General features: G+C 40.5%; 1 protein-coding gene across 1 annotated transcript in view; it reads left to right on the plus strand.

The window, feature by feature from the left end:
• Micu2 (mitochondrial calcium uptake 2) overlaps positions 1-21,513 on the plus strand; it is a 127,915-nt gene extending 106,402 nt beyond the window's left edge. The window contains exons 8-12 of the mRNA XM_004670526.2: positions 10,489-10,586; positions 16,437-16,608; positions 19,162-19,270; positions 19,842-19,999; positions 21,152-21,513. Coding sequence (XP_004670583.1) covers positions 10,489-10,586; positions 16,437-16,608; positions 19,162-19,270; positions 19,842-19,999; positions 21,152-21,256 — 642 coding nt within the window. The 3' untranslated portion in view covers positions 21,257-21,513. The remainder of the gene's footprint in view (positions 1-10,488; positions 10,587-16,436; positions 16,609-19,161; positions 19,271-19,841; positions 20,000-21,151) is intronic.
• The last annotated feature ends 3,410 nt before the right edge of the window (positions 21,514-24,923 follow it).

Here is a 24,923-nt window from a genome sequence, read left to right on the forward strand (position 1 = left end):
GTGTTCATATGTTTAAAACTATCTAATTCTTTGGAGCAAGACAGTTTTCCCCAAGCTTGAGTATTTGGGCATTTTAGCAAACTATTTTGTCAACTTTTTTTTTTTTTTTTTTTTTTTTTTTTTTTTTTTGAGGTAGTCTCACTGTAGGCCAGGCTGGGCTGACCTGAAATTCACTCTGTCACCTCAGGGTGGCCTCGAACTCATGGTGAGCTCCCTACCACTGCTTCCCAAGTACTGGAATTAAAGGTGTGTGCCCCAATACCCAGCTAATATTAGATTAATTCTTACTGTACCATAAACCTGAGACAGACACCCCCAGCTTAATTAGATATATAGGAACTTAGCACTGTGGAGAAAGTTGACTCTAGTAATAGAAATCTCATTCACAGCTGCTTTGAACAGCAAAGAAAATAGTCACTCTTTCACAAAACATATTATCTATGGTGGGGAGTAGGAAATTAAAATTTTAATAAATAATTAAGGGTCACAGTTGCTAATAGATACCAAAAAGAGGCTCTCTGCAATCTTTCATTTCTTTTTTGTTTAATACTTTATTTATTTATTTATTTATTTATTTATTTATTTATTTATTTATTTGAGGCGGAGAGGGCAGAGAAAAAGACAGAATGGGCACACCAGAGCCTCCAGCCACTGCAAATGAACTCTAGACCCGTGTGCATCTGGCTTATGTGGATCCTGGGGAATCAAACCAGGGTCGTTAGGCTTTGCAGGCAAATGCCTTAACTGCTAATCCATTTCTCCAGACCATGTTTCTTTTTCTTTTTCTTTTTTTAAAATTATTTTACTTGCAAACAGAAATATAGACACAGAAAGAAAGAGAAGTATGGGTACACCAGGGCCTCTGGCCACATTGCAGACAAACTTCAGATGCATGTGCCACATTGTGCATCTTGCTTTACATGGGTATGAGGGAATCAGCCCTGTATTATTAGACTTTGCAGGCAAGTTCCTTAACCACTAAGTCATCTCTCCAGCCCTAATCTTTCATTTCTTTGGATTTGACAACCCTCTGTCTTGAATGGGCAGGGTCAAGAGAAAAGTAGCAATGGCACTGCCAAGTGCTGGTAAATTAATTAAATTACTTGTCTCTAAGGGAGAAGAGATCAGAAGTAAAACCAACATAATAAAGTTGGAGACAAGCAGGACAGATGTGACACAGGCCATACTTAATTGGCTAAAGAGCAAGTCTAGTGGAGGGGTGGGCAGGCATGGTGGTGTACACCTTTAATCCCAGCACTTAGCAGGCTTAGGGTGGAGGATTGCTGTGAGTTGGAAGTCAGCCTGGAGCTATACAGCGAGTTCCAGGTCAACCTGGACTAGAGTAAGACCCTACTTCAGAAAAAAGAAAAAAGTAGGCACTGTGATTGAACAAGCACATTCTTTTCTTTATTTTAATGAATATTCATCTTTTCTTAATTTTTATTCGTTTATTAGAGACAGAGAGGGCGAGAAAGAGAGAGAATGGGCACACCATGGCCTCTAGCCACTGCCAACAAACTCCAGATACATGCAACACCATGTGGCTAATGTGGGACCTGGAGAATCTAACCAGGATCCTTTGGCTTTGCAGGCAAATGCCTTAACTGCTAAGCCATCTCGCCAACCTTCATGAATATTCTTTTATCTCTTTTATTTTTATTTTTTATTAGATACTGACATATTTTTATTACCTTTTCTATTTTAATTTTTTTTTATTAAGAACATACTTTATATGGATTCATCATGTGTTGGTACCATCTTTTCCCTCCTCCCTGCCCCCATTCTGCTGTGGGTCCTCATTGGGTTTGCTGGTATTTCCCATGGGGTTGTGGATTATGTGTTGTGGGAGCAGCCCACAGTCAGTTATTGGAAGAAGGCAATGCCTGTGGGTCTGATGTGCCAACCTGTGGCTGTTAAAATCTTTCTGTCCCCATCTGCAAAATTCCCTGAGCCTGGTTAGGTATGGGTTTTTTGTTGTTGTTGTTTTGCTTTTTTCTCAATTTTTATTAACATTTTCCATGATTATAAAAAGTATCCCATGGTAATACCCTCCCTCTCTCTCCCCCACTTTCCCTTTGAAATTCCATTCTCCATCATATCCCTTCCCCATCTCAATCAGTCTCTCTTTTATTTTGATGTCATGGTCTTTTCCTCCTTTTATGATGGTCTTGTGTAGGTAGTGTCAGGCACTATGAGGTCATGGATACCGAGGCCATTTTATGTCTGGAGGGAGCACATTGTAAGGAGTCCTACCCTTCCTTTGGCTCTTATATTCTTTCCGCCACCTCTTCTGTATTAGATGGTTGGGTGTGTTTTAAGTCTACTTCAATGATGAGCTTTTAGGAAACTCTGAATTTTTTTTCTTTTTCTTTTTTTTTTTTAATTTGTTTAGAGAGAGGGAGACAATTGGGGCACACCAAGGCCACAGCCACTGCAATTGAGTTTTAAATGCTTGTGCCACCTAGTGAGCATATGCAACCTTGCACTTGCCTCATCTTAGTACATGTAGCTTTCATGGGATCTGGAGAATGAAACATGGATCATTAGGCTTCACAGGCAAGCACCATAACTGCTAAGCCATCTCTCCAGCCCAAGCCTCTGGATCTCTGCTTTTGTAGATGTTGAGTATCCTCAGTGTCTGTCTCATTCACCCTGGAACTGCTTGTCAAGCTCACCATGAAAGCAGCACACTTGATCATCTTTCTACTTCCTCTATGATTTCACCTGGGCTGTGGCTGACATGTGAGGGATGGTTTATCTCCTTGGGTCTTGCTACCTTCTGAAAAAGCAAAACAGATTCTCCAGTGGAGAGATAAGTCAGCATAGGTTAAATTGAATGAATATTATTAGTTTTTTTCCTTCATTTTTTTATTGACGACTTCCATGATTGTAACCAATATCCCATAGTAATTCCCTCCCTTCCCCCACTTTCCCCTTTGAAACTCCACTGTCCATCATATCCCCTCCCCATCTCAATCAGTCTCTCTTTTATTTTGATGTCATGATCTTTTCCTTCAATTATGATGGTCTTGTGTAGGTAGTGTCAGGCACTGTGAGGTTATGAATATCCAGGCCATTTTGTGTCTGGAGGAACACATTGTAAGGATTCCTACCCTTCCTTTGGCTCTTACATTCTTTCTGCCACCTTTTCCACAATGGACCCTGAGCCTCAGAAGGTGTGATAGAGATATTGCAGTGCTGAGCACTCCTCTGTCACTTCTTCTCAGCACCATGGTGCCTCCTGAGTCATCCCAAGGTCACTGCCATCTGACAAGAGAAGGTTCTCTACCCAAAAGTGTGAGTAACATTAATATATGAGTATGAATATTAAGAGAAGTGCTTACTGGGCAGTTTGATGAGCATAGTATATACATTTAGCCAGATAGCAGCAGATGTTACACCCCTAGGGCTCATGACTACCCCTGTTGTAGGTTTTCAGTATCAGGGATGTATTCCCTCCCATGGAGCAGGCCTCAATTCAAATTAGAGGGCAGTTCATTTCCCCAGTAACAGATGTGCCACTGTTGCACCCATTGGCTCATTTGGTCTGGCTGGCCAAATATAAGACTTGCAGTGTGCACAGTTGAGAATTTTCACTGGTGATTTCTCTCTCTCCTGTTGAACTACATGAAGTGTGGCTTTTTCTAGCTTTCTGTCAGCTGGTCTACATGAAGGAGGTTTTCAGCTCAGTTCCAGCAGGGTTGCTCAATGACCTTGCAGTCCAAGGATATGGAGTCTTCAGCAAGGGTCTTACCATCTATTCCTGGTGGGAAACCAAGGGCCTCGGCAATGGCTTGTAATTTGGGGGGGACGTCAGGGACTCCCTGGCCAACAACTCACTGGAAGGTATCCCGTCCTTGGCACTGAAAATTTTCTAGCAACCATCTATGGCTCCTGAGTGTTCCATTGTCCAAAAAAGTAGGTTTTCCATATGATTTATTTATATCCTCTTAGATTTTTTAAAGGTTTTTTTTACTTATTTGAGAGCAACAGAGAGAGAGAGAAAGAGGCAGGTAGAGAATGGGTGTGCCAGGGCCTCCAGCCACTGCAAACAAACTCCAGACGCATGCACCCCCTTGTGCATCTGGCTAACATGGATCCTGGGGAATTGAGCCTTGAACCAGGGTCGTTAGGCTTCACAGGCAAGCACTTAACTGCTAAGCCATGTCTCCAGCCCTCTTAGATTTTGATTAGCCCTCCCACCACCTTTCCTTTACTTAGTCTCTTCCCCGACCTCACAAAGACCTTTTCACCCACATTAATCTGTTCTTCTACTTACATATATGTAATGCCATCCTATTAAGTCCCCTCCCCCTCTTTTCTATTCCCATTATATCTCCTTTCTAGCTTACTGGCCTCTGCTACTGAGTTTTTTCCTACTCACACAGAAGTTCAATCATCTGTAACTAGGATCCACATCTGAGAGAGAATATGGGATATTCAGCTTTCTGGGCCTGGGTTAACTCACTTAGTATAATCCTTTCCACATCCATTTTCCTGTAGATTTCATAACTTCATTTTTCTTTACCGCTGAGTAGAACTCCATTGTGTAAATGTGCCACGTTTTCATTATCCACTCATCAGTTGAAGGCCATCCAGGCTGGTTCCAGTTCCCAGCTATTGTGGCAATAAACATGGTTGAACAAGTATCTGTATGGTAGTGAGACAAGTCCTTAGGATATATGCCCAGGAGTTGGTATAGCTGGGTCATATGGTAGATCTGTTTTTAGCTGTCTCATTCATCATTTAGTATTGTATTGTTTACTTCCCATGATTTTGTCTTTGCTCTATAGCTTTTCTTGCTATTGATTTGTATTGATCCCATTGTGATCAGATAGAATGCAAGGAATTATTTCAGTTTTCCTGAGTTTGTTAAATTTCCTTTGTGTACTAATATGGTCTGTATTAGAGAATGTTCCATGTGCTGCTGAAAAGAATGTGTATTCTGCAGCATTTGGATGAAATATCATATATATATATATATATATATATATATATATATATATATATATATATATATATATATATACACATACATATATATATATGTTAGGTCCATATGTTCTATGACCTCATTTAATCCAGATGCCTCTCTGCTTATTTTTTATCAGGATGACCTGTTAATTGATGCAAATGGGATGTTGAAGCCACCCACTACAACAGTGTTTGGTGTTATCTGTAACCTTAGTTCTAATAGCATTTGTTCGATGAAGTTGGGAGCCCCCATGTTCAGTGCATATATGTTTAGGACTATAATGTCCTCCTGTTGGAGTGTGCCTTTAATCAATATAAAGTGACCTTCCTTATCTTCCCTAATTAATGTTGGACTAAAGTCTACCTTGTTAGATATTAGGATAGCAACCCCTGCTTGTTTTCTAGGCCCATTTGCTTGAAACACCATTTTCCAACCTTTCACCCTAAGATAGTGTCCGTCCTTTGTAGAAAGGTGAGTTTCTTGGAGGCAACAAATTGAAGGATCCTGCTGTTTAACCCAGTCTGCAAACCTATGTCTTTTGGTTGGGACATTGAGGCCACTGATATTAAGAGATATTATTGATATTATTATTATTGATATTATTATTTTTGCTATTTTTCTTGTTTTGTAGTTCTTCTTGTTTTACCTTTGCTCTCTTGTATTAATTAGTATTTGAGTATGGTTTGCTTTTTCCAGGTTCCTTATATGTGTGCTTTTCTTTCTCTTCAGCATGGAGGATTCTTTCAAGTATTTAATGTAGAGCTGGTTTTGTCTTCAAATATTCCTTTAGCCTGCTTTTGTTGTGAAACATACTTATTTCTCCATCTATTTGAATGGATAGCTTTGTAGTATAAAATAGCCTTAGTTGACAGTTGTTATCTTTCAGAACTTAGACTACATCATTCTAAGCCCTTCTGGACTTTTAAAGTTTGTGTTGAGTAATCTGCTATGATCCTGATGGGCTTGCCTTTGTATGTGTCCTGATTTTTCTTTCTAACTGTTTTCAATATATTTTCTTTAATTTGTATGTTTGGTAGTTTAATTATAATATGGTAAGGAGAGGTTCTTTCCAGGTTTTGTCTGTTTGGTGTTCTAAAGGTTTCCTGTATCTGTGTTGGCATCTCTTTTCTCTTTCCCAATTTGGGGAAGTTTTCTCCTATGATTTTGTTGAAAATGTCTACTATGCCTTTGGAGTAAAATTCTTCTCCTTCTACTATACCCTGAATTCTTATATTTGATCTTTTCATAGTGTCCCAAATATCTTGAAATTCCCACTCATACTTTCCTATTAGTTTGTCTTTCTCTTTGTTGGACTGTATTAGATCTGTCACCTGGTCTTTTGGGTAAATACATGATCGATTGATTGATTGATCTGATTGGTTGGATTTTTGTTCTTTCCTCCCTATTTGTTTTAGGATTTCATTGAATTACTGTGTTGGACATGATGAATTCTTTCCTAGCTCTCCTTTTTTCATCCATTCCTCTAATGAAATTTACTCTTTCCTTTGCTCTCTTGATCACAACTGTCTTTTTTTTTTTTTTTTTTGAGAGCTGCAGACAGAGAGAGAAAGACACATAGAGGGAGAGAGAGAGAATGGGCACGCCAGGGCTTCCAGCCACTGCAAACGAACTCCAGACGCGTGCACCCCCTTGTGCATCTGGCTAACGTGGGACCTGGGGAACCGAGCCTCGAACCCGAGTCCTTAGGCTTCACAGGCAAGCGCTTAACCACTGAGCCATCTCTCCAGCCCATCATCACAACTGTCTTTCTTCCTCCTCTGTGGTGGGATTCCTCTAAGCATCCACTCAGCTGCTGGCTTAGGGTCATGACTTGCTTTAGTCTATGCTCATCTTGAAATATCCCTGTCTCACCATCGATTTAAAAGATACCCTTGGGCTGGAAAGATGGTTTAGTGCCTGCAAAGCCTGAGGACTTGGGTTCAGTTCCTCACTACTCACGTAAACCAGATGCACAAGGTGGTACATGCATCTGGAGTTTGTTTGCAGTGGCTAGAAGCCCTGGTATATGTTCTCGTTCTCTCTCTCTCTCTCTCTCTCTCTCTCTCTCTCTCTCTCTCTTTGTCTCTCTCTCTCTCTCTCATAATAAATAAATAAAAATTTTCTTGGGTTGGAGAGATGGCTTTGCGGTTAAGCGCTTGCCTGAGAAGCCTAAGGACCCCCGTTAGAGGCTCAATTCCCCAGGACCCACGTTAGCCAGATGCACAAGGGGCACAAGTGTCTGCAGTTTGTTTGCAGTGGCTGGAGGTCCTGGCGCGCCCATTCTCTGTCTCTCTCTATCTGCCTCTTTCTCTCTCTGTGTCACTCTCAAATAAATAAATAAAAATTTAAAAATAAAATAAAGATATAAAAAATATTTAGACAAAAAAAAATTCTTAAAAAAAGATAACCTTGCCAGGCGTGGTGGCACAAGCCATCCAGCACTTAGGAGGCAAAGGTAGGAGGATAGCTGTGAGTTTGAGGTCACCCTGAGATAACATAGTGAGTTCTAGGTCAGCCTAGGCTAGAGTGAGACCCTACCTCAAAAAAAGAAACCTTATTAGATTTAGCAATTTGGGTTAGCAACTATTTGTTTTTATTTATTTATTTGAGAAAGAGAAAGAGGGAGAGAGAGAATGGGTGCTCCAGGGCCTCCATCCACTGCAAATGAACTCCAGATGTATGCACCACCTTATACATCTGGCTCACATGGGTCCTGGGGAATCAAACCTGGGTCCTTTGGCTTTGTAGGAAAGCACCTTAACCACTAAGCCATTTCTCTAGCCCTCTGTGCCCTGTTTTTGACAGCTTAATTATATGGTGTTGTGGAAAGGTTTTTCTCTGGTCAGTGTCTTTTTAAAGTTCCAAGTGTCTCTTGTTCTTGGATGTCCATTTCCCTAGGTTTGGGGTACTTGCTGCTGTAATTTCATTTAATAAATTTTTCTATCCCTGAAGTTTCTCTCTTATGCAATCACTCTTCTATCACACAAGTTCTTAAGTCTGGTCTCTTCATCATACCCTAGAAGCTTTAGAAGTTGTGGTCATGCTTATTTTGCATATTTTATTTTGTCTTTCTTGGTGTCTGAATATATTATTTCATCAACATCCTTGACATTCCTCTTTCTGCTTAACCCAGGGTCTAGAGAGATGGTTTACTGGTTAAGGCACTTGCCTGCAAAGCCAAAGGACCCAGGTTCAGTGCCCCAGGACCCACATAAGCCAGATGCACAAGGTGGCACATGCATCTGGAGTTTTTTTGCAGCAGCTTTTAGGCCGTGGTGCATCCATTCTTTCTCTATATATATCTGCCTCTTTCTCTTCCTCTTTCTCTGAAATAAAGAAAATAAATTTAAATTTTAAAAAATAGGCATAGTAATGAGGGACATTGAATTTGGTAGAGTAGCTACAAAAAACTTGCTAAAATATTTAATCAAGGAATGAATGCTTTTCCCCAGAGACTAGAAATAAAGCTGTTCAGTCTTAAAACCATTACTCAACATATTATTAGATGTTCTAGTCACTACAGTATTACAGGCCAAGGGAATAAAAGGCCTACTGATTTTAAAGTAAGAAGTGAAACAGTCCCTACTTGTAATGACAATTGCCTCTGAGGAAACTCTCAAGGACTTTCCCAAAAAAAAAAGCAGAAAGAAGGAAGGAAGAAGAATTACTTTTAGAAAAGTCACAGGATATAAACTAAATGTTAAAGACTAGCTGAGAATTGTTAACCTCTGCAATAAAAAAAGAAACTGAGTGGCCAGGGCATGTTGGCGCACACCTTTAATCCCAGCACTTGGGAGACAGAGGTAGGAGAATCACCATGAGTTTGAGACCACCCTGAGACTACATAGTGAATTCCATGTCAGCCTGGACTAGAGTGAGACCCTACCTCGAAAAACCAAAAAAGAAAAGAAAAGAAAGAAAGAAACTGAGTAGGGTGTAGTGGTGCATGCCTTTAATCCCAGCCCTCACAAGGCAGAGATAGGATGATTGCCTTGCTGGGAGTTCGAGATTACATAGTGAATTCCAGGTCAGCCTGAGCTAGAGTGAAACCCTGCCTCAAAAAAAAAAAAAAAATTTGTTTATACAGCAACAAGTTAGATGGATCTCTAGCAAAGTATGTTGAGGGGAAAAAATGTCAGGAAGCTGGTTTTTAAAGTATGTGCAGTGCAAACATGAGGACGTGAGTTCAGATCCCCAGCATCCATGCAAACACCAGGTGTTTGTGGAGCTTGCCTATAGTCCTAGCACTGGGGGGTAGAAACAGGATTCCCTAGGCAATCTGGCTAGCTAGCCTGGCTGAATCGGGGAATCCTGGGTTCTAGTGAGTTGTGTTCCCTCCCTCCCTCCCTTCCTCTTCTCTCTCTCTCATAATAAATAAATAAAATATTTTTTAAAAAAGATAGCCTTGCTAGATTTAGCAATTTTGGTTGACAATTATTTACTTTCAGAGCCTGAGATACATCATTCGATGCTCTTCTGGCTTTAAGGGTTTCTGTTGAGCACTGTGTTAATAAACCAGTGCACCAGTGTGTTTACCTTTGTGAGTTGGTCATTTTTGGCCTAATTTATGTGTCCTACTAAAGTTATCCTTGAATATCTGGCCCTTACTGTTTGTCTCCTGCTTTCGCAGAGACACTATGCAATCATATTAGGTAACCAAGTATGGTGATTCACACCTGTAGGTAAGTTGAGACAGAGGATTGCCACAAGTTCATGGCCAGTTTGCACTACAGAGTGAGAAACCCTGTCTTAAAAATAAAAATTTAGCCGGGCGTGGTGGCTCACGCCTTTAATCCCAGCACTCGGGAGGCAGAGGTGGGAGGATTGCTGTGAGTTTGAGGCCACCCTGAGACTCCATAGTGAATTCTAGGTCAGCCTGGGCTACAGTGAGACCCTACCTCGAAAAACCAAAAAAATAAAAATAAAAATAAAAAAAGAATAAAAATTTAAAAAAAAAGAAAAAAAAGGAAGCCAGGTGTGGTGGCACACACCTTTAATCCCAGCACTTGGGAGGAAGAAGTAGAAGAAACACCATGAGTTTGAGGCCACCCTGAGACTACATAGTGAATTCCAGGTCAGCCTGTACTGGAGTGAAACCCTACCTTGAAAAACAAAAACACCAAAAATAAATAAATAATAAAAATAAAGAAAGAAGAACGAGAACAGAAAAAAAAGGAGGGCTAGGAAGATGGCTCTGTAGTTAAAGGTGTACTTGTTTATAAAGCCTGCTGGCCTAACTTCAATTCCCAAGCCTCCTACATAAGCCTTATGTAGAAAGTGGCACAAGTGTCTGGTGTTCATTTACAGTAGCAAGAGGCTCTGGTGTGCCCCCCCACACACATACAGACAAATAACTAAAAGAGAATACTGTCAGACAGAGTCACACATCCTCTTTCCCATCTTTACATTTTACTGGCAAGAAACATCTTTGGACATTCTCCCACAAGTTCCTGTGCACAGGTCCCATGCTTGTCCTTAAGCGTATTTATTGGAGTTATATGTAATTTTTACAGGAATCAACAGTGAAAGAACCTGAAGTTAACACAACCCTTCAGATGCGTTTCTTCGGGAAAAGAGGAGAAAAAAAACTTCATTATAATGAATTTCGAAGGTAAATGTACATACATTTATTTAGGAAAATGGAGAAATTGGATATATTCATTTCCTAGAACTACACTACATAAAATACCCATTTCTGTATTTATTTTTTATTTTTATTTATTTAAGAGAGAGATTGTGAGAGTATGGATGTACCAGTGCCTTCTGCCACTGCAAACATACTCCAGGTACATGTGCCACTTTCTGCATCATGCTTTATGTAGGTACCTGGGAATTGAACTCAAGCCAGTAGGCTTTGAACGCAAGCACCTTTAAACCACTAAGCCATCTCTTAAGCACCTTTTCTGTATTTCTAATGTATTTATCCCTGAAAAGTTAATCAATGAAACATAAAGTTACTATGCTCAAACTATTCTAACCTGCATGGAAAGTCATATCTGATTTATAGAATACAGTAATCTGTGGTAACTTGACACTGCAACTAAGAGACATGCCCTAGTATCACTTTGTTCTTCATACAAAACAAACCAGCCCAAGTTAACTTAAAACAAAGACCATTTATTATGTCCTTGAGTATTTGAGTCAGCTGAGAGCAGGTCTCCTGATGGAGGCCAGCTGGCTGATCTTGACTGGATTTACTGTTGTAGTAGCAAAGCAGCCATAAGCAAGATAATTCACAAACAGTAGCTCTATCCAGGTTCCAATAGTACTTTATGCTAAAATTAACTTTAAGCATCTCACTCGACTTACCTGAACTCATTTCTTTTTCTTTTTTTTTTTTATTTGCCAAGTAGAGAGAGAGACAGGAGACAGAGGAAGAATGGGTGCACCAGGGCCTCCAAGCCAATGCAAATGAACTCCAGGCATACACCCCCTTGTGCACCTAGCTTAGATGGGTACTGGGGAACCGAACCTGGGTCCTTTAGTTTCACAGGCAAGAGCCTTAACTGCTAAGCCATATCTCCAGCCCCCTGAACTCATTTCTTTATCTGTAAAGTTGGAAAAATAATACTTACATTATATAATTATTGTAGACATTAAAATAATGGTGACCTGCATACTTTCTTTCCAATGAGATGGCTCCATGCAAAATAAAATAATATGCCTCTTCTACTAACCATAGTCTTAAAACAGATAACCAAAAAACAGTACAGAATCGTAGAAAAGCACTGAATTAGAAAACAGAAGACCTGACAGAATATGGGTGCACCAGGGCCTCTTGCCACTGCAAATGAAATCCAGAAACGTGCTACACTGTGCATCTGGCTTTACATGGGTACTGGGGAATCGAACTTAGGCTAGCAGGCTTTGCCAGCACATGCCTTTAATTGGTGAATGTTTCCCACAATCGAAAGATTTTTTTTTTAATATTTTATCTATTTATTTATGAGAGAGAGAATGGGCATGCCAGGGCATCCTAGCCACTGCAAATGAATTCCAGATGCATGTCCCACCTTGTGCATCTGGCTTTACATGGGTACTGGGGAATCAGACATGGATCCTTCAGCTTTGCTGGCAAGTACCTTAACCATAAGCCATCTCTCCAGCCCCCAAAGTTTTGTGTTTTTTTTTTTTTGAGTGTACCTATATTATGTGATACTGTATGACAGGTTATATCTTTCATTATTATTTATTTATTTATTTGCAAGCAGATAGATAGGCAGAGTGGGCAAGAGACAGACAGAATGGCACACTAGGCCCTCCAGCCACTGCAAACAAACTCCAGATGCATGTGCCACTTTGTACACTTGGCTTTACCTGGGTACTGGAAATTGAACCTGGCTCATCAGGCTTTGCAGGCAAGGCCTTAACTGCTAAGCCATCTCTCCAGCCTCAACAGGCTATATCTTAAACTACTTAGTAAATATATGAAACATTCACATGTGTTACAGTGAATGCTTTCATTTATTAAAAGGTAATAATTATTCACAATTTTACCCTATATTGAAAGTTGGGAGTAGATAATGGGGAAAGACCCAGTTAAAGATACATACCATGAAGCTGGGCATGATGGCGCATGCTTTTAATCCTTGCACTTAGGAGGCAGAGGTAGGAGGATCGCCATGAGTTCAAGGCCACCATGAGACTAAATAGTGAATTCCAGGTCATCCCGGGCCAAAGTGAGACCCTACCTCAGAAAATAAAATTTTTTAAAAAATGTGTGTGTGTGTGTGTGTGTGTGTGTGTGTGTGTGTGTGTGTATATGCCATGAAGTTGGTAGGTTTTAATATATAGTTGTCATGGGTTTGTTTGGTTGGTTTTTTTTAAGTTACTCTTGAAAAAGACTACCAGCATTCCAAGGGAACTAAGGATGTGAGCAGAGAGCAACTGATAAGGCTCTCCAAGAGAGGAGTCTAGGCTTAAGAAAAGATGGGATGCACCATGGCAGCTACTACCAGTCCTCACTCATGCCTCACCATTTCTACTTTTTAGGGGTTTTGTTTGTTTGTTTGTTTGTGGCAGGGTCTCACTCTATCCTACATTGATCTGGAACTCACTCTGTAGTCCTAGGCTGTCCTTGAACTCACAGCAATCCTCCTACCTCTGCCTCCCCATTAAAGACATGCACCACCATGCCCAGCTCATTTTCTACGTATTTTACTTATGTTATCTCGTATAACTTTATAAAATGGCACAGGCTTTCTTCCCCTTTACAGTTGGCACAAATGTATTGTGTGGTACCATAATCAACTCATTCAGAAACAGGGTATTTCTCTCTGTCCAGTCAGTCACCAAATCCTATTAATTCCCTTCTAATAGTCTCTTGGGTTCTTCCACTGCTTTCTGTGCCCACTGCCCCCACCTTGGTTCAGTCACCTCCCCCACTCCTCTGGCAGTGGAGCAGCCAAGCTGGGCTCCTTGCTTTTTGCCTTCATTTCCTTAGTCAGCCTGCAAATCTCATAACCATCTTCTTAGTATCATGGAAGAAAAAAGAGATGAAAAGAACAACTTAGCTGTTTTGTTGTACCAGATCTTCTGCTCTAATTACTTAGCACTCATTTAACAATCCTAACAGTCAATTGATAGACTGACATAGTGGCTAATGCCTTTAATACCAACACTTAGAAGGCTGAGGTAGAAGGATCACAGTGAGTTCAAGTCCATCCTGAGCTACAGTGAGTTCCAGATCAATCTGGTCTAGAGTGAAACCCTGCCCCAAAAACAAAAAGAGAAAAGAAAAAGAATCAATTAGATGTCATCACAGTACATAATGCATTAAAACTTAATAAAATAAAATGCAGATATGCTGGACATGGTGTCACATATCTTTAATTCCAGTACTCAGGAGATAGGGGTAGGAGGATTGCAACATTTCTGAATTCTTGTTTCAAAAAGAGAGCTAGTTTTATCTTACATCATTTCAGCTTGTACTTTTCCCATGAAGCTATGGGTGATAGTTTGATAGTTTGATCAACGTAACATGTTTTTGGGGGGTAGGGACTTCGAGGTAGGGTCTCACTCTAGCCCAGACTGACCTGGAACTCACTGTGTAGTTCCAGGCTAGTCTCAAACTCATAGCAGTCCTCCTACTTCTGACTCCCAAATGCTGGGATTAAAGGCATGCACCATCCTATCCCGCTCATGTTGTTTCTATAAGGAAGGAATATTGAGTCATATAAGTGTATATTATTTTCCAAAAGATTACAGATTTTTTATATAGATTAGAACTTTTGATGCAAAGCTATTGATTACAGTTTTGGCATCTGAAAAAATCAGGAATTGTTAATTTTGATTAAGATTCTAAAAGTGGGATGGAGGGATGGTTTAGCAGTTAAGGTGTTTGCCTGCAAAGCCAAAGGACCCAGGTTCAATTCCCAGAACCCACATTAGCCTGATGCACAAAGGGGCACATGCATCTGGAATTTGTTCGCAGTGGCTGGAAGCCCTGGTGCACTCATTCTCTCTCTGTCTTTCTCTCTCTCTCCCCCTCTGTCTCTCCCTCTCTCTCTGTCAAATAAATAAATAAAAAGAAAATATTTAAAAAATAAGATTCTAAAAGTGGCCTGGAGAGATGGCTTAGTGCTTAAGTACTTGCCTGCAAAGCCTAAGGACCCAGGTTCAGTTCCTCAATATCCATGTAAAGCCAGATGCACAAGGTGGTGCATGCATCTGGAGTTCATTTGCAATGTCTAGAGGTCCTGGCATGTCCGTTCTCATATTCTCTCCCTCCCTCCCTCCCTCCCTTCCTGCCTCTCCCCTCCCCCTCCCTCCCTCCCCCCCCCCTAATAAATTTAAATCCAGGTGTGGTGGTACGTGCCTTTAATCCCAGCCCTCGGGAGACAGAATCCAATGTGAGTTCAAGGCCACCCTGAGGCTACATAGTGAATTCCAGGTCAGCCTGGACTAGAGTGAGACCCTACCTTGAAAAGAAATAAAAACAAATAAATTAATTAATTAAAAAATATATATAGGGCTGATGAGATGGCTTAGCAGTTAAGGCACTTGCCTAATAAACCTAAGGACCCAGATTCAATTCCCCAGGACCCATGTAAACCAGATGCACAAGGTAACACATATGTCTGGAATTTGTTTGCAGTGGTTAGAGGCCTTGGCATGTCCATTCTGTCTCTTTATTTTTTGGTTTTTTGAGGTTGGATCTCGCTCTAGTCTAGGCTGACCTGGAGTTCACAATGTACTCTCAGGCTGGCCTCCAACTCACAGTGATCCTCCTACCTCTGTCTCCAAGTGCTGGGATTAAAGGTATGTGTCACCAAGCCCATTCTGTCTGTCTGTCTGTCTATCTGCCTCTTTCTCTCAAAGAAAAAAAAATTCAATTTAAAAAAAAGAGGACTGGAGAGCAGTTAAGTGCTTACCTGTGAAGCCTAAGGACCCCGGTTCAAGGCTCAATTCCTCAGGACCCACATAAGCCAGATGCACAAGGGGACGCATGCATCTGGAGTTTGTTTGCAGTGGCTGGAGGCCCGGGTGCGCCCATTTTCTCTATTGTGTTTGTCTCTCTCTCTCCCCCTCTTTCTGTCTGTTGCTCTCAAATAAATTAAAAAAAAAAAAAAATTCTTAAGTAGTGCCCATGGGGCTGGGAAAATGGCTCAGCAGCTAAAGGCCCTTACTTGAAAAGCCTGACAGCTTGGGTTCAGTTCCCAGTACCTACATAAAGCCATATATGCAAAGTGGCACATGCATCTGGAGTTTATTTACAGTGGTAGAAGACCTGACATGTCTATATTCTCCTGTTCATTCTCTCCCTTTCTCAGTCTCTCTTCTCTGAAATAAATAACTATTAAAAATAAATAAATAGCCAGGCCTGGTGGCACACGCCTTTAATCCCAGCACTGAGGAGGCAGAGATAGGAGGATTGCTTTGAGCTCAGCACCATCCTGAGACATAGGGAATTCCATGTCAGCCTGAGCTAGAGTGAGACCCTACCTGGGAAAACTCAATAAATAAGTAAAGCAGTACCCACCCCTAAATTTTAAATTCCTTTTCCATTCTTGTTGTTGTTGTTTTGTTTTTCGAAGTAGGGTTTCACTCTAGCCAGGCTGACCTGGAATTTACTCTCAGGGTGGCCTCAAACTCATGATGATCCTCCTACCTCTGAGTTCTGGGATTAAAGGTATGTGCCATCACGCCCAGCCTCCAATTATTGATAATGGCTTCCACATTGAAGAAAAAAAAATGCTTTCATGGAATTTCATGTTCTGTGGTTATGCTAGAGCAACATTTCACATAATTAAGTCTTTAAGTTGATCCACATGTTGAGTATAAGAATCCATGCTGGCAGGAATGGGACTTGAGCAGCTGACTCCTCTGCCTCCTCTCCCTAGCCTGTGCACAGCTCTGGCGCTTCATTCTGTTTGCCCATGAGGAGGCCAGCCAGTCACTGGGGACTAGTGAGCTGCTTCACTACTAGTTACGCATGTCAACTTTGTGTTTTAATACTTAGATTTATGGAAAATTTACAAACAGAGGTTCAAGAGATGGAATTCCTTCAGTTTTCTAAAGGTCTGAATTTCATGAGAAAAGAAGACTTTGCAGAGTGGCTACTTTTTTTCACTAACACTGAAAATAAAGACATTTATTGGAAAAATGTAAGAGAGAAGCTATCAGCAGGAGAGGTTAGTATAACTTTTTCTTAATACACATGATAAAGATGCAGTCAAGTTTGACAGTTTATATAATTAAAGTAATTTTAAAATTAGATAAGTAAGACTGTGCTCCTCTCCATGGAAGCATGAAATCAAGTCAAGGAACATTTTCCCCATACTGTTTTCCTGTGAATGAGCTTTTGTCTAAGACGGGATCAGCACAGAAAGCATGAGTTTGCAGCCCCACTGAAGTCATTGCTACCACCTTTATTAGTTGTAGTTCTGGAAATCTTAGCTGGTACCAGTGAACATGATTGTAAAAGGAGTGGGAAAGTTTGAAAAGGAGGCCATAGTCTTCTATTTGCATGTTGTTGGCTTGAGAAGCAGTAGAAATAATAGAAATTCATCCGGTCATGGTGGCGCACACCTTTAATCCCAGCACGTGGGAGGCAGAGGTAGGAGGATCACCATGAGTATAAGGGCAACCTGCGACAACATAGTGAATTCCAGGTCAGCCTGAGCTTGAGTGAGACCCTCCTACCTTGGAAAACCAAAAAAAAAGGATACAAATTCAGTAAAAGTGCCTGTTTAAGTGCTAATAGTTGTTCTAAGTATCCATATCAAGTTAGAAAATTTAGCATGTATTTGAGATGTGAAATGCTGATCATCAAACTAGCAATAAAGATTTTTATGCAGTACTGAGATTTAAAATTATCTTTTTTCTATTTCATTTCTGTTTGTTTTGAGACAGGGTCTTAAAATGCTGACTAGGCTGGTCTCAAACACATAAGCTCAAGTGATCTTCCCACTTCAGCCTTCCAAGTAACTGGGACTATAGGCATGTGATGCCACGCCTGTCATTTTCTTTTATTGCTTTATAATTTTATGTTAAAAAATGGGGCTGGAGAGATGGCTTAGCGGTTAAGGCGTTTGCCTGCAAAATCAAAGGACCTCAGTTTGATTCCTCAGGACCCACATAAGCCAGGTCTGGAGTTTGTTTGCAGTAGCTTGAGGCCCTGGTGTGCCCATTCTCTCTCCCTCTCTCTGCCTCTTTCTCTCTCTGTCTCTCTTAAGTAAAGTTTTTAAAAAATTGGGGGTAAGCCTGCATGGTGACATATGCCTTTAGTCCCAGCCCTCAGGATGTTGAGGTAGGTCAGCCTGAGACTAGAGTAAGTTCCAGGTCACCCTGGGCTACAGTGAGACCCTGACTCAAAAAAAAAAAAAAAATAGGGGAAAGGATGTGGGCAAGTATTTTTATATAACTTTAAAAAGACTTTTTCTAGTGTAAGAAAAGATAATGAGAGCTCTTTTAAATATCCATTTTTATTGTTTTATGTGTAGTTGTGTGTGTGTACAAGCACATGGTGTGTTGCATGTGATGTGTACAGTGGGCATCTGCATTGTATGCACATGTATATGCAGATGCATGCACCTCATGCACTTAAGGATAGAGGCCAAAGGAAGACATCAGATGTCCTCTATTGCTCTTCTGCCTCATTTCTTTGAGACAGTCTCACTCAACCTAGAGCTCTCCCATCTTCTTTATTAGACTAGCTTTCCAGGGAGCCCCAGGTATCATCCTGTCTCCACCCCCCTTTAGTGCTGGGGTTACAGACATGTACCAACATGTTACCATCTCTCATCCTTACCAAAAATATAATTAGGGCTGCTGAGAAGAGAGCTCAGTAGGTATAGTGTATGCTTTGCTTAACATGATACGTTGGTTTTCTTGGGTTGCTGTTAAGTAGTACCACAGACTGGCCAGTTTATAAATAATGGAGATTAATCTTCTTTCTTTTCTGGAGATTTGAAGTCCAAGATCAAAGTGCCAGCAAAGCCACTTTTGGCACAGTGGTGGGGATAGAAGGGGACAAGTGTCTCTCTATATTTTCCAGGCTGTCCCATCTCATAGTCTCACAGCATCCTCTCAGTCCTTATATGACCACTGGTATGTGTGAAAGTGCATGAATTCAGAGAGAACAGAAGGAACGAGCTGTATCTCTTTTTACACTAGTCCTACAGGATTAAGGGTGTATCCCTCTGATTTCATTTTTACCTTCATTGTCTTCTTATAAGGGGGTCGTATTTTAATATATAATTAGGAAGGGACATAATCCAGTCCATAACCCAAGACCACTGCAAGCCACACTGTACAACTCCAAGGGACTGCATTCACACAGGTTCTAGTCTACACAGCCACTCACAGTGGCTTTGCTAGCTATTATCCCATGGTTTCCCGTAATTTCTTTTTTTTTTTTGGTTTTTGGTTTTTTTTTTGGTTTTTTGAGGTAGGGTCTCACTCTAGTCCAGGCCTCACTATGGAGTCTCAGGGTGGCCTGGAACTCACAGTAATCCTCCTGCCTCTGCCTCCTGAGTGTTGGGATTAAAGGCGTGCACCACTACGCCCAGCTCAGTTTCCCGTAATTTCTAAAACCTATTAGTCTGTCTTCAGTTATTTAATAGACTTGCTTAAAGTGATCTAAATTCATAAGATTTATGATAGAAAAGACAACTTATAGTTAAACATTCATAATATTTTAATATGTATATAAAATTGTAATCAAAACCCTTTATTTTTATTAGAGCATTAGTTTGGATGAGTTCAAGTCATTTTGCCATTTTACGACGCATTTGGAAGACTTTGCTATCGCCATGCAAATGTTTAGCTTAGCTCATCGCCCTGTTAGACTGGGTAAGATATATGAGTCATTCAGTTCTTATCAACTGTAAGCAGCTCACTATTTAATGGATGATACTAATCAAGAAGTTGCTCATTAGTAAAATAATTTTTTAATAAAACTTCAGTCCATCTTTACATCAATAGCACATTTCTTCAGCAGTTACTTTAGTGTTTGTTTGTTTTGTTTTTTGAGGTAGGATCTCCTATAGCCCAAACTAACCTGGAATTCACTATGTAATCTCAGGGTGGCCTCAAACTCACAGTGATCCTCATACCTCTGCCTTCCGAGTGCTGGGATTAAAGTTGTACGCCACCATGCCTGGCTTTTCAGTTACTTTATTTGATTTCTTTTTTTTTTTTTTTTTCTTCATTATCCTGAAAACTGAGAGGAAATTTGTAAATTTTTTAAATATATTTTTAAAGCCTTGCTTAAGTTAAAATAGCTTGCTTATCTTCCCAACCAAATCTGTGATTTGAATATACTCATGATGGGTATTTTGTGTTTTACTTCTCAATGAAAATGTAGATTAATTCCCCATGGATTAATTCACTTGTTTGATGGGTTGTATGTTTTATTTTTTAGCGGAATTTAAGAGAGCTGTGAAAGTAGCAACAGGACAAGAACTTTCAAACAATATTTTGGATACTGTCTTCAAGATCTTTGATCTGGATGGTGATGAATGCCTTAGCCATGGAGAATTTCTTGGGGTGTTAAAAAACAGGATGCATCGAGGTTTATGGGTAACAGATTTTGAAAAAAAAAAACTGCACGTTTTATGTTATTAGCTACTTTATTAAACCTAGAATTTTTAGCCAGGTGAGGTAACTCACATCTTTAATCCCAGCACTTGGGAGGCAGAGGTAGGAGGATCTCTGTGAGTTCGAGGCCACCCTGAGACTACATAGTGAATTCCAGGTCAGCCTTGGCTAGAGTGAAACCCTGCCTCAAAAAAAAAAAAAAAAAAATGAAATCATAGTCTAAGTCTGATTTGGGCCTTTATTGTTTGATATACCTCAAATGAAATCCAAGCTCTGTCATTTATTAACTGTTCAATCTTGCAAAGCCACTTAATTTTTCTGAGCCTCAGATTTTTCATTTATAAAAGAAATAATAGACTCTACTAAAAATAATTATATTGGGCTGGAGAGATGCCTTAGTGGTTAAGGTGCTTGCCAGCAAAGCCAAAGGACCAAGGTTCAATTCCCCAGGACCCACATAAAGCCAGATGCATAAGGTGGTATATGCATCTGGAGTTCGTTTGCAGTGGCTGGAGGTCTTGGTGTGCCCAGTCGCTCTCAAATAAAATGGAATATTTTTAAATAGTCAAATTAAAAATTAACTATGAAATATATAGTATTTGAGACATAAAAGTTTAATGTTATCTATTATAATTTTTTATTATATTCACACATTGGTCTCTAACTATGAAAACAAATAAAGCTTATAATGTGCAGTAAGAAAGCTTGGGTTCAGAGACTGTGTGAAAGGTAAACTGAGAGAAAAGAGACAGATAATAGAGAATATGATGATCTTGTTCATGAAAACAAAGCTACTCATTTACAACTTACAAAAGCAAGTTCAGCTTCCCATAAGCACTGTTTTATTTATTTATTTATTTGAGAAAGAGAGGAAGAGGCAAATAGAGAGAAAGAGAATGGGCATACCAGGCCCTCTAGTCACTGCAAGTGAACTGCAAGCACCTTAACTGCTAAGCCAGCATATTTAATTCATGGAAAATTAATGAATGTGGCTTCATTACCAAATGTGTGATAACATAATCCATCATCAGCTCTTTTGGAACAGAAAGGAAATGAACAGAACTGTAAAGTACACATGAAATCATGTTTAACCTTAACAAGAATAACCCCTTAATTTTTGGTTCTGATTAACAGGTACCACAACAACAGAGTATACAAGAATACTGGAAATGCGTAAAGAAAGAAAGCATTAAAGGAGTAAAAGAAGTCTGGAAACAAGCTGGAAGAACCCTTCTTTAAAATACACACACAGCGGTAGCAGAGTCTTGCAGCAGAAGCATGCTGTGCCCATAAAATACACACACTCTCACACACACACACACACACACACACACACACACACACACACTTCAGCAATTACATAGCTACAAATGTCGGAATTTGTAGTATGTTTTCAAAGAATGAACTACTTCTGTTCTGATTTCTTCTTGATGTGTGTACTCATCTTCTGATTCAATAATTTCTTGATAAATTTTCATTAAAGAATTTAAAGAAAAGAAAGTAGCTAGAGAGATGGCTTATTAATTAGGGCACTTGCCTGCAAAACCAGAGGACCCAGGTTCAATTACTCAATGCCCACATAAAGCCATAAGCACAAGGTGGCACATGTGCCAGGAGCTCGTTTGCAGTGGCTAGAGGCCCTGACATGTCTGTATTCTCATATTTGCTCCCTCTCCTCCTCCTCCTTCCCCCCTCTCTCTTTCTCTTACAAATAAATAAAATAAAAAGCATCTACTAGATTCTTTTTTTTTTTTTTAATTTAATTTATTAGTTTTCTTTTCAGTAAATACAGGCAGTTTGGTACCATTATTTAGGCTCATCTGTGATCTACCCCCTCCCATTAGACCCTCCTTGTTATTGAAAATGGGTCGTGCATTGTGGATTTAGCCCCCAGTTATTAGTATGATAAATGTCTCTGAAAATCATGACCCAACATGTAACTCTGACATTCTTTCCGCCCCCTCTTCCGCAAGATTTCCCTGAGCCATGTTGGGTTCATTTTTGGTCTGCTTCAGTGCTGAGGTGTTGAGGGCCTCTGAGGCTCTGGCTCTCTGATTTGGTAGGAGTTGATTTTTCTCTGCATTGATCTCCTTCCCCTTTGTGCTGGTATCCAGTTCACAGGAAAACATCACCCTTGCTTATTTCGCCAGTTGTCCTTAGTTTCAGTTGGGCCCCTTCTGAGGTATGTTGGGGCAGCTCTCCTCTTAGGATCTGCATCTATCTGGAAAAGAGAAGCAGATTCTCCAACGGAGAGTAAGTTAGCACCCAGAAAATTGAGATAACACTTCTTTTTTGATAGACAGTTTGATAGGTGTAGGCCCTCTTATACCCCGTGGTTGATGGTAGCTTGATATTGTAGAGTGGGCTTGTGTTTGGGTATGGTTCTGAGTTGTTTCCCAGCTCCAGCTAAGGGTCTAGTACCACTGACTGGATCAGTTAGCCAAATCAAGAGCAATTGATTCCTCACCATGGCTGTGTACCACTATTGCACTTGTGTGGGTATCACATCCGGTTAATTGTTGCTACTTAGGTTAAACAATGTGTTGCTTGGACAGATCGTGGTCACTTCCCCCAGTCGCCTATGTAGCGCCTTCTGGCACTAGACACGCTGACTGTCTGGGGACTGACTCTCTCCTGGCTTCCAGCCATGTCATTCCATTTTGCGTGTCAGCTGCGTATGGAGTCTTCAGCAATAAAAAAGCATCTACTAGATTCTTTCAGAGGCCCAGATGCAAAGTAATGTTTTATGGTTTGGTGAGATACTAAGCCTTGCTATTCACTGATATTTTAGCGAGAAGAATATGATATGCTAGGGCTGGAGGATGGCTTAGCAGTTAAGGCGTTTGCCTGCAAAGCCAAAGGACCCAGGTTCAATTCCCTAGGACCCACATAAGCTAGATGCAAAATTAAAAAAAAAAAAAAAAAAGAATATGACATGCCAAAAGTCAGGCGGACATGGTGCCACACACCTTTAATCCCAGCACTTGGGAGGCAGAGGTAGGAGGATCACCCTGAGTTCAAGGCCACCCTGAAACTACATAGTGAATTCCAGGTCAGCCTGGGCTAGAGTGAAATTCTTACCTCAAAGAAACAAAAATAAAAAGTTGGCTTAGCAGTTAAGCACTTGCCTGTGAAGCCTAAGGACCCTGCTTTGAGGCTCAATTCCCCAGGACCCATGTTAGCCAGATGCACAAGGGGTCACACACATCTGGAGTTCGTTTGCACTGGCTGGAAAAACTGGCATGCCCATATTCTCTCCCTCTCTCTCTCTCTCTCTCTCTCTCTCTCTCTCTCTCTCTCTCTCCCTGTATGTATGTATGTATGTATGTATGTATGTATGTATGCCTGCCTGCCTCTTTCTCTAAATAAAAATAAACAAAAAAAAAGGTAGGAGGATTGCTCTAAGTTTGAAGCCAGCCTATAACTAGAGAGTGAATTCCGGGTCATTTTGGGCTAGAATGAGACCATAAAAATTGAAAATTTTTTTAAAAACTGTTTTTTGTTATCTATATCATATCTCATAAATTAATGTCTTATTCCACTTAATTCCATTTATCCACTAATATATATTGGTTGTCTTAAAAATACATATAAGACAGTCAGGCATGGTGGCACATGCCTTTAATCCCAGCACTTGGGAGGCAAAAGTAGGAGCATCACTGTGAGTTCAAGGCTAGCTTGAGACTACATAATGAATTCTAGGTCAGCCTGGGCTAGAGTGAGACCCTACCTTGAAAAAGATGAAAAGGGGCTGGAGAGATGGCTTAATGGTTAAGGTGCTTGCCTGCAAAGCCTAAGAACTCATGTTTGAATCTCCAGGTCCCACATAAGCCAGATGCTCAGTGATGTAAGCGTGCAATGTCCCACATGGGCATAAGGGGGCGAATGCATCTGGAGTTCATTTGCAGCAGCTACAGGCCCTGGCGCACCCATTCTTTCTCTTTCAAAAATAAGTAAAAAATAACAATTTTTTAAAAGTTAAAAATGAAAATATAAGGGATAGTATCTTATCTGGAAGCAGAATAAGTATTTACATATATGCAAAATACTCATGTTTTGATATTTTGTTTACAACATAAATACAGCTCTCTTGCCAACTGCATGAGTTTATGAGGGTCACCAGTTTAGGACTGATTGCAAAGCTTTGTGGCCGCTCCCTTGCCTGGCATTCTGGAAGCCATGCAATCCAACCACAGCATTCAAAAAAAAAAATTATGCAGTTGAGAAAATTTCATAAAATCAGGATATCATATAATATGTTTGAATTGTAGGAAATGTTCAAGATGGCACTAGAAAATAATTGGCAGTTAAGTAAATAAAAAACAGTTATATAGGCCAGGCGTGGTGGTGCACGTCTTTAATCCCAGCACTCAGGAGGCAGCGGTAGGTGGATCATGCAAACCCAAGACCACCTTCAGACTACATAGTGATTTCTAAGTCAGCCTGGGCTAGAGTGAGACCCTACCTCAAAAAACTAAAAACATAGTAATACAGATGTCAGGATTATTTTTTTAGATGTACTTCTTGGGCTGGGGGAATGGCTCAATGGTTAAAAGCACTTCCTTCCAAAGCCTGCCAGCCTGGGTTAAGTTCCCCAGTACTCACATAAAGCCAGATGCACAAAGTAGCACATACATCTGGAGCCCTAGTGTGCCCATTCTCCCTCCCTCTCCTTCCAAATAAATGAAAATATTTAAGGGGCTGGAGAGATGGCTTAGCAGTTATGGTGTTTTCCTGCAAAAGCCAAAGGACTTTGGACTCCCCAGGACCCACACAGCCTAGATGTATAAGGTGGGGCATGTGTCTGGAGTTTGTTTGCAGTGGCTAGAGGCCCTGGCATGCCCATTCTTCCCCTCTCCATGCCCCCTTTCTCCCTCTCTTGTGCTTTCTCAAATAAGTAAATATT

This window comes from Jaculus jaculus, chromosome 7 (genome assembly GCF_020740685.1).
Source record: "Jaculus jaculus isolate mJacJac1 chromosome 7, mJacJac1.mat.Y.cur, whole genome shotgun sequence".
Lineage (NCBI taxonomy): Eukaryota > Metazoa > Chordata > Mammalia > Rodentia > Dipodidae > Jaculus > Jaculus jaculus.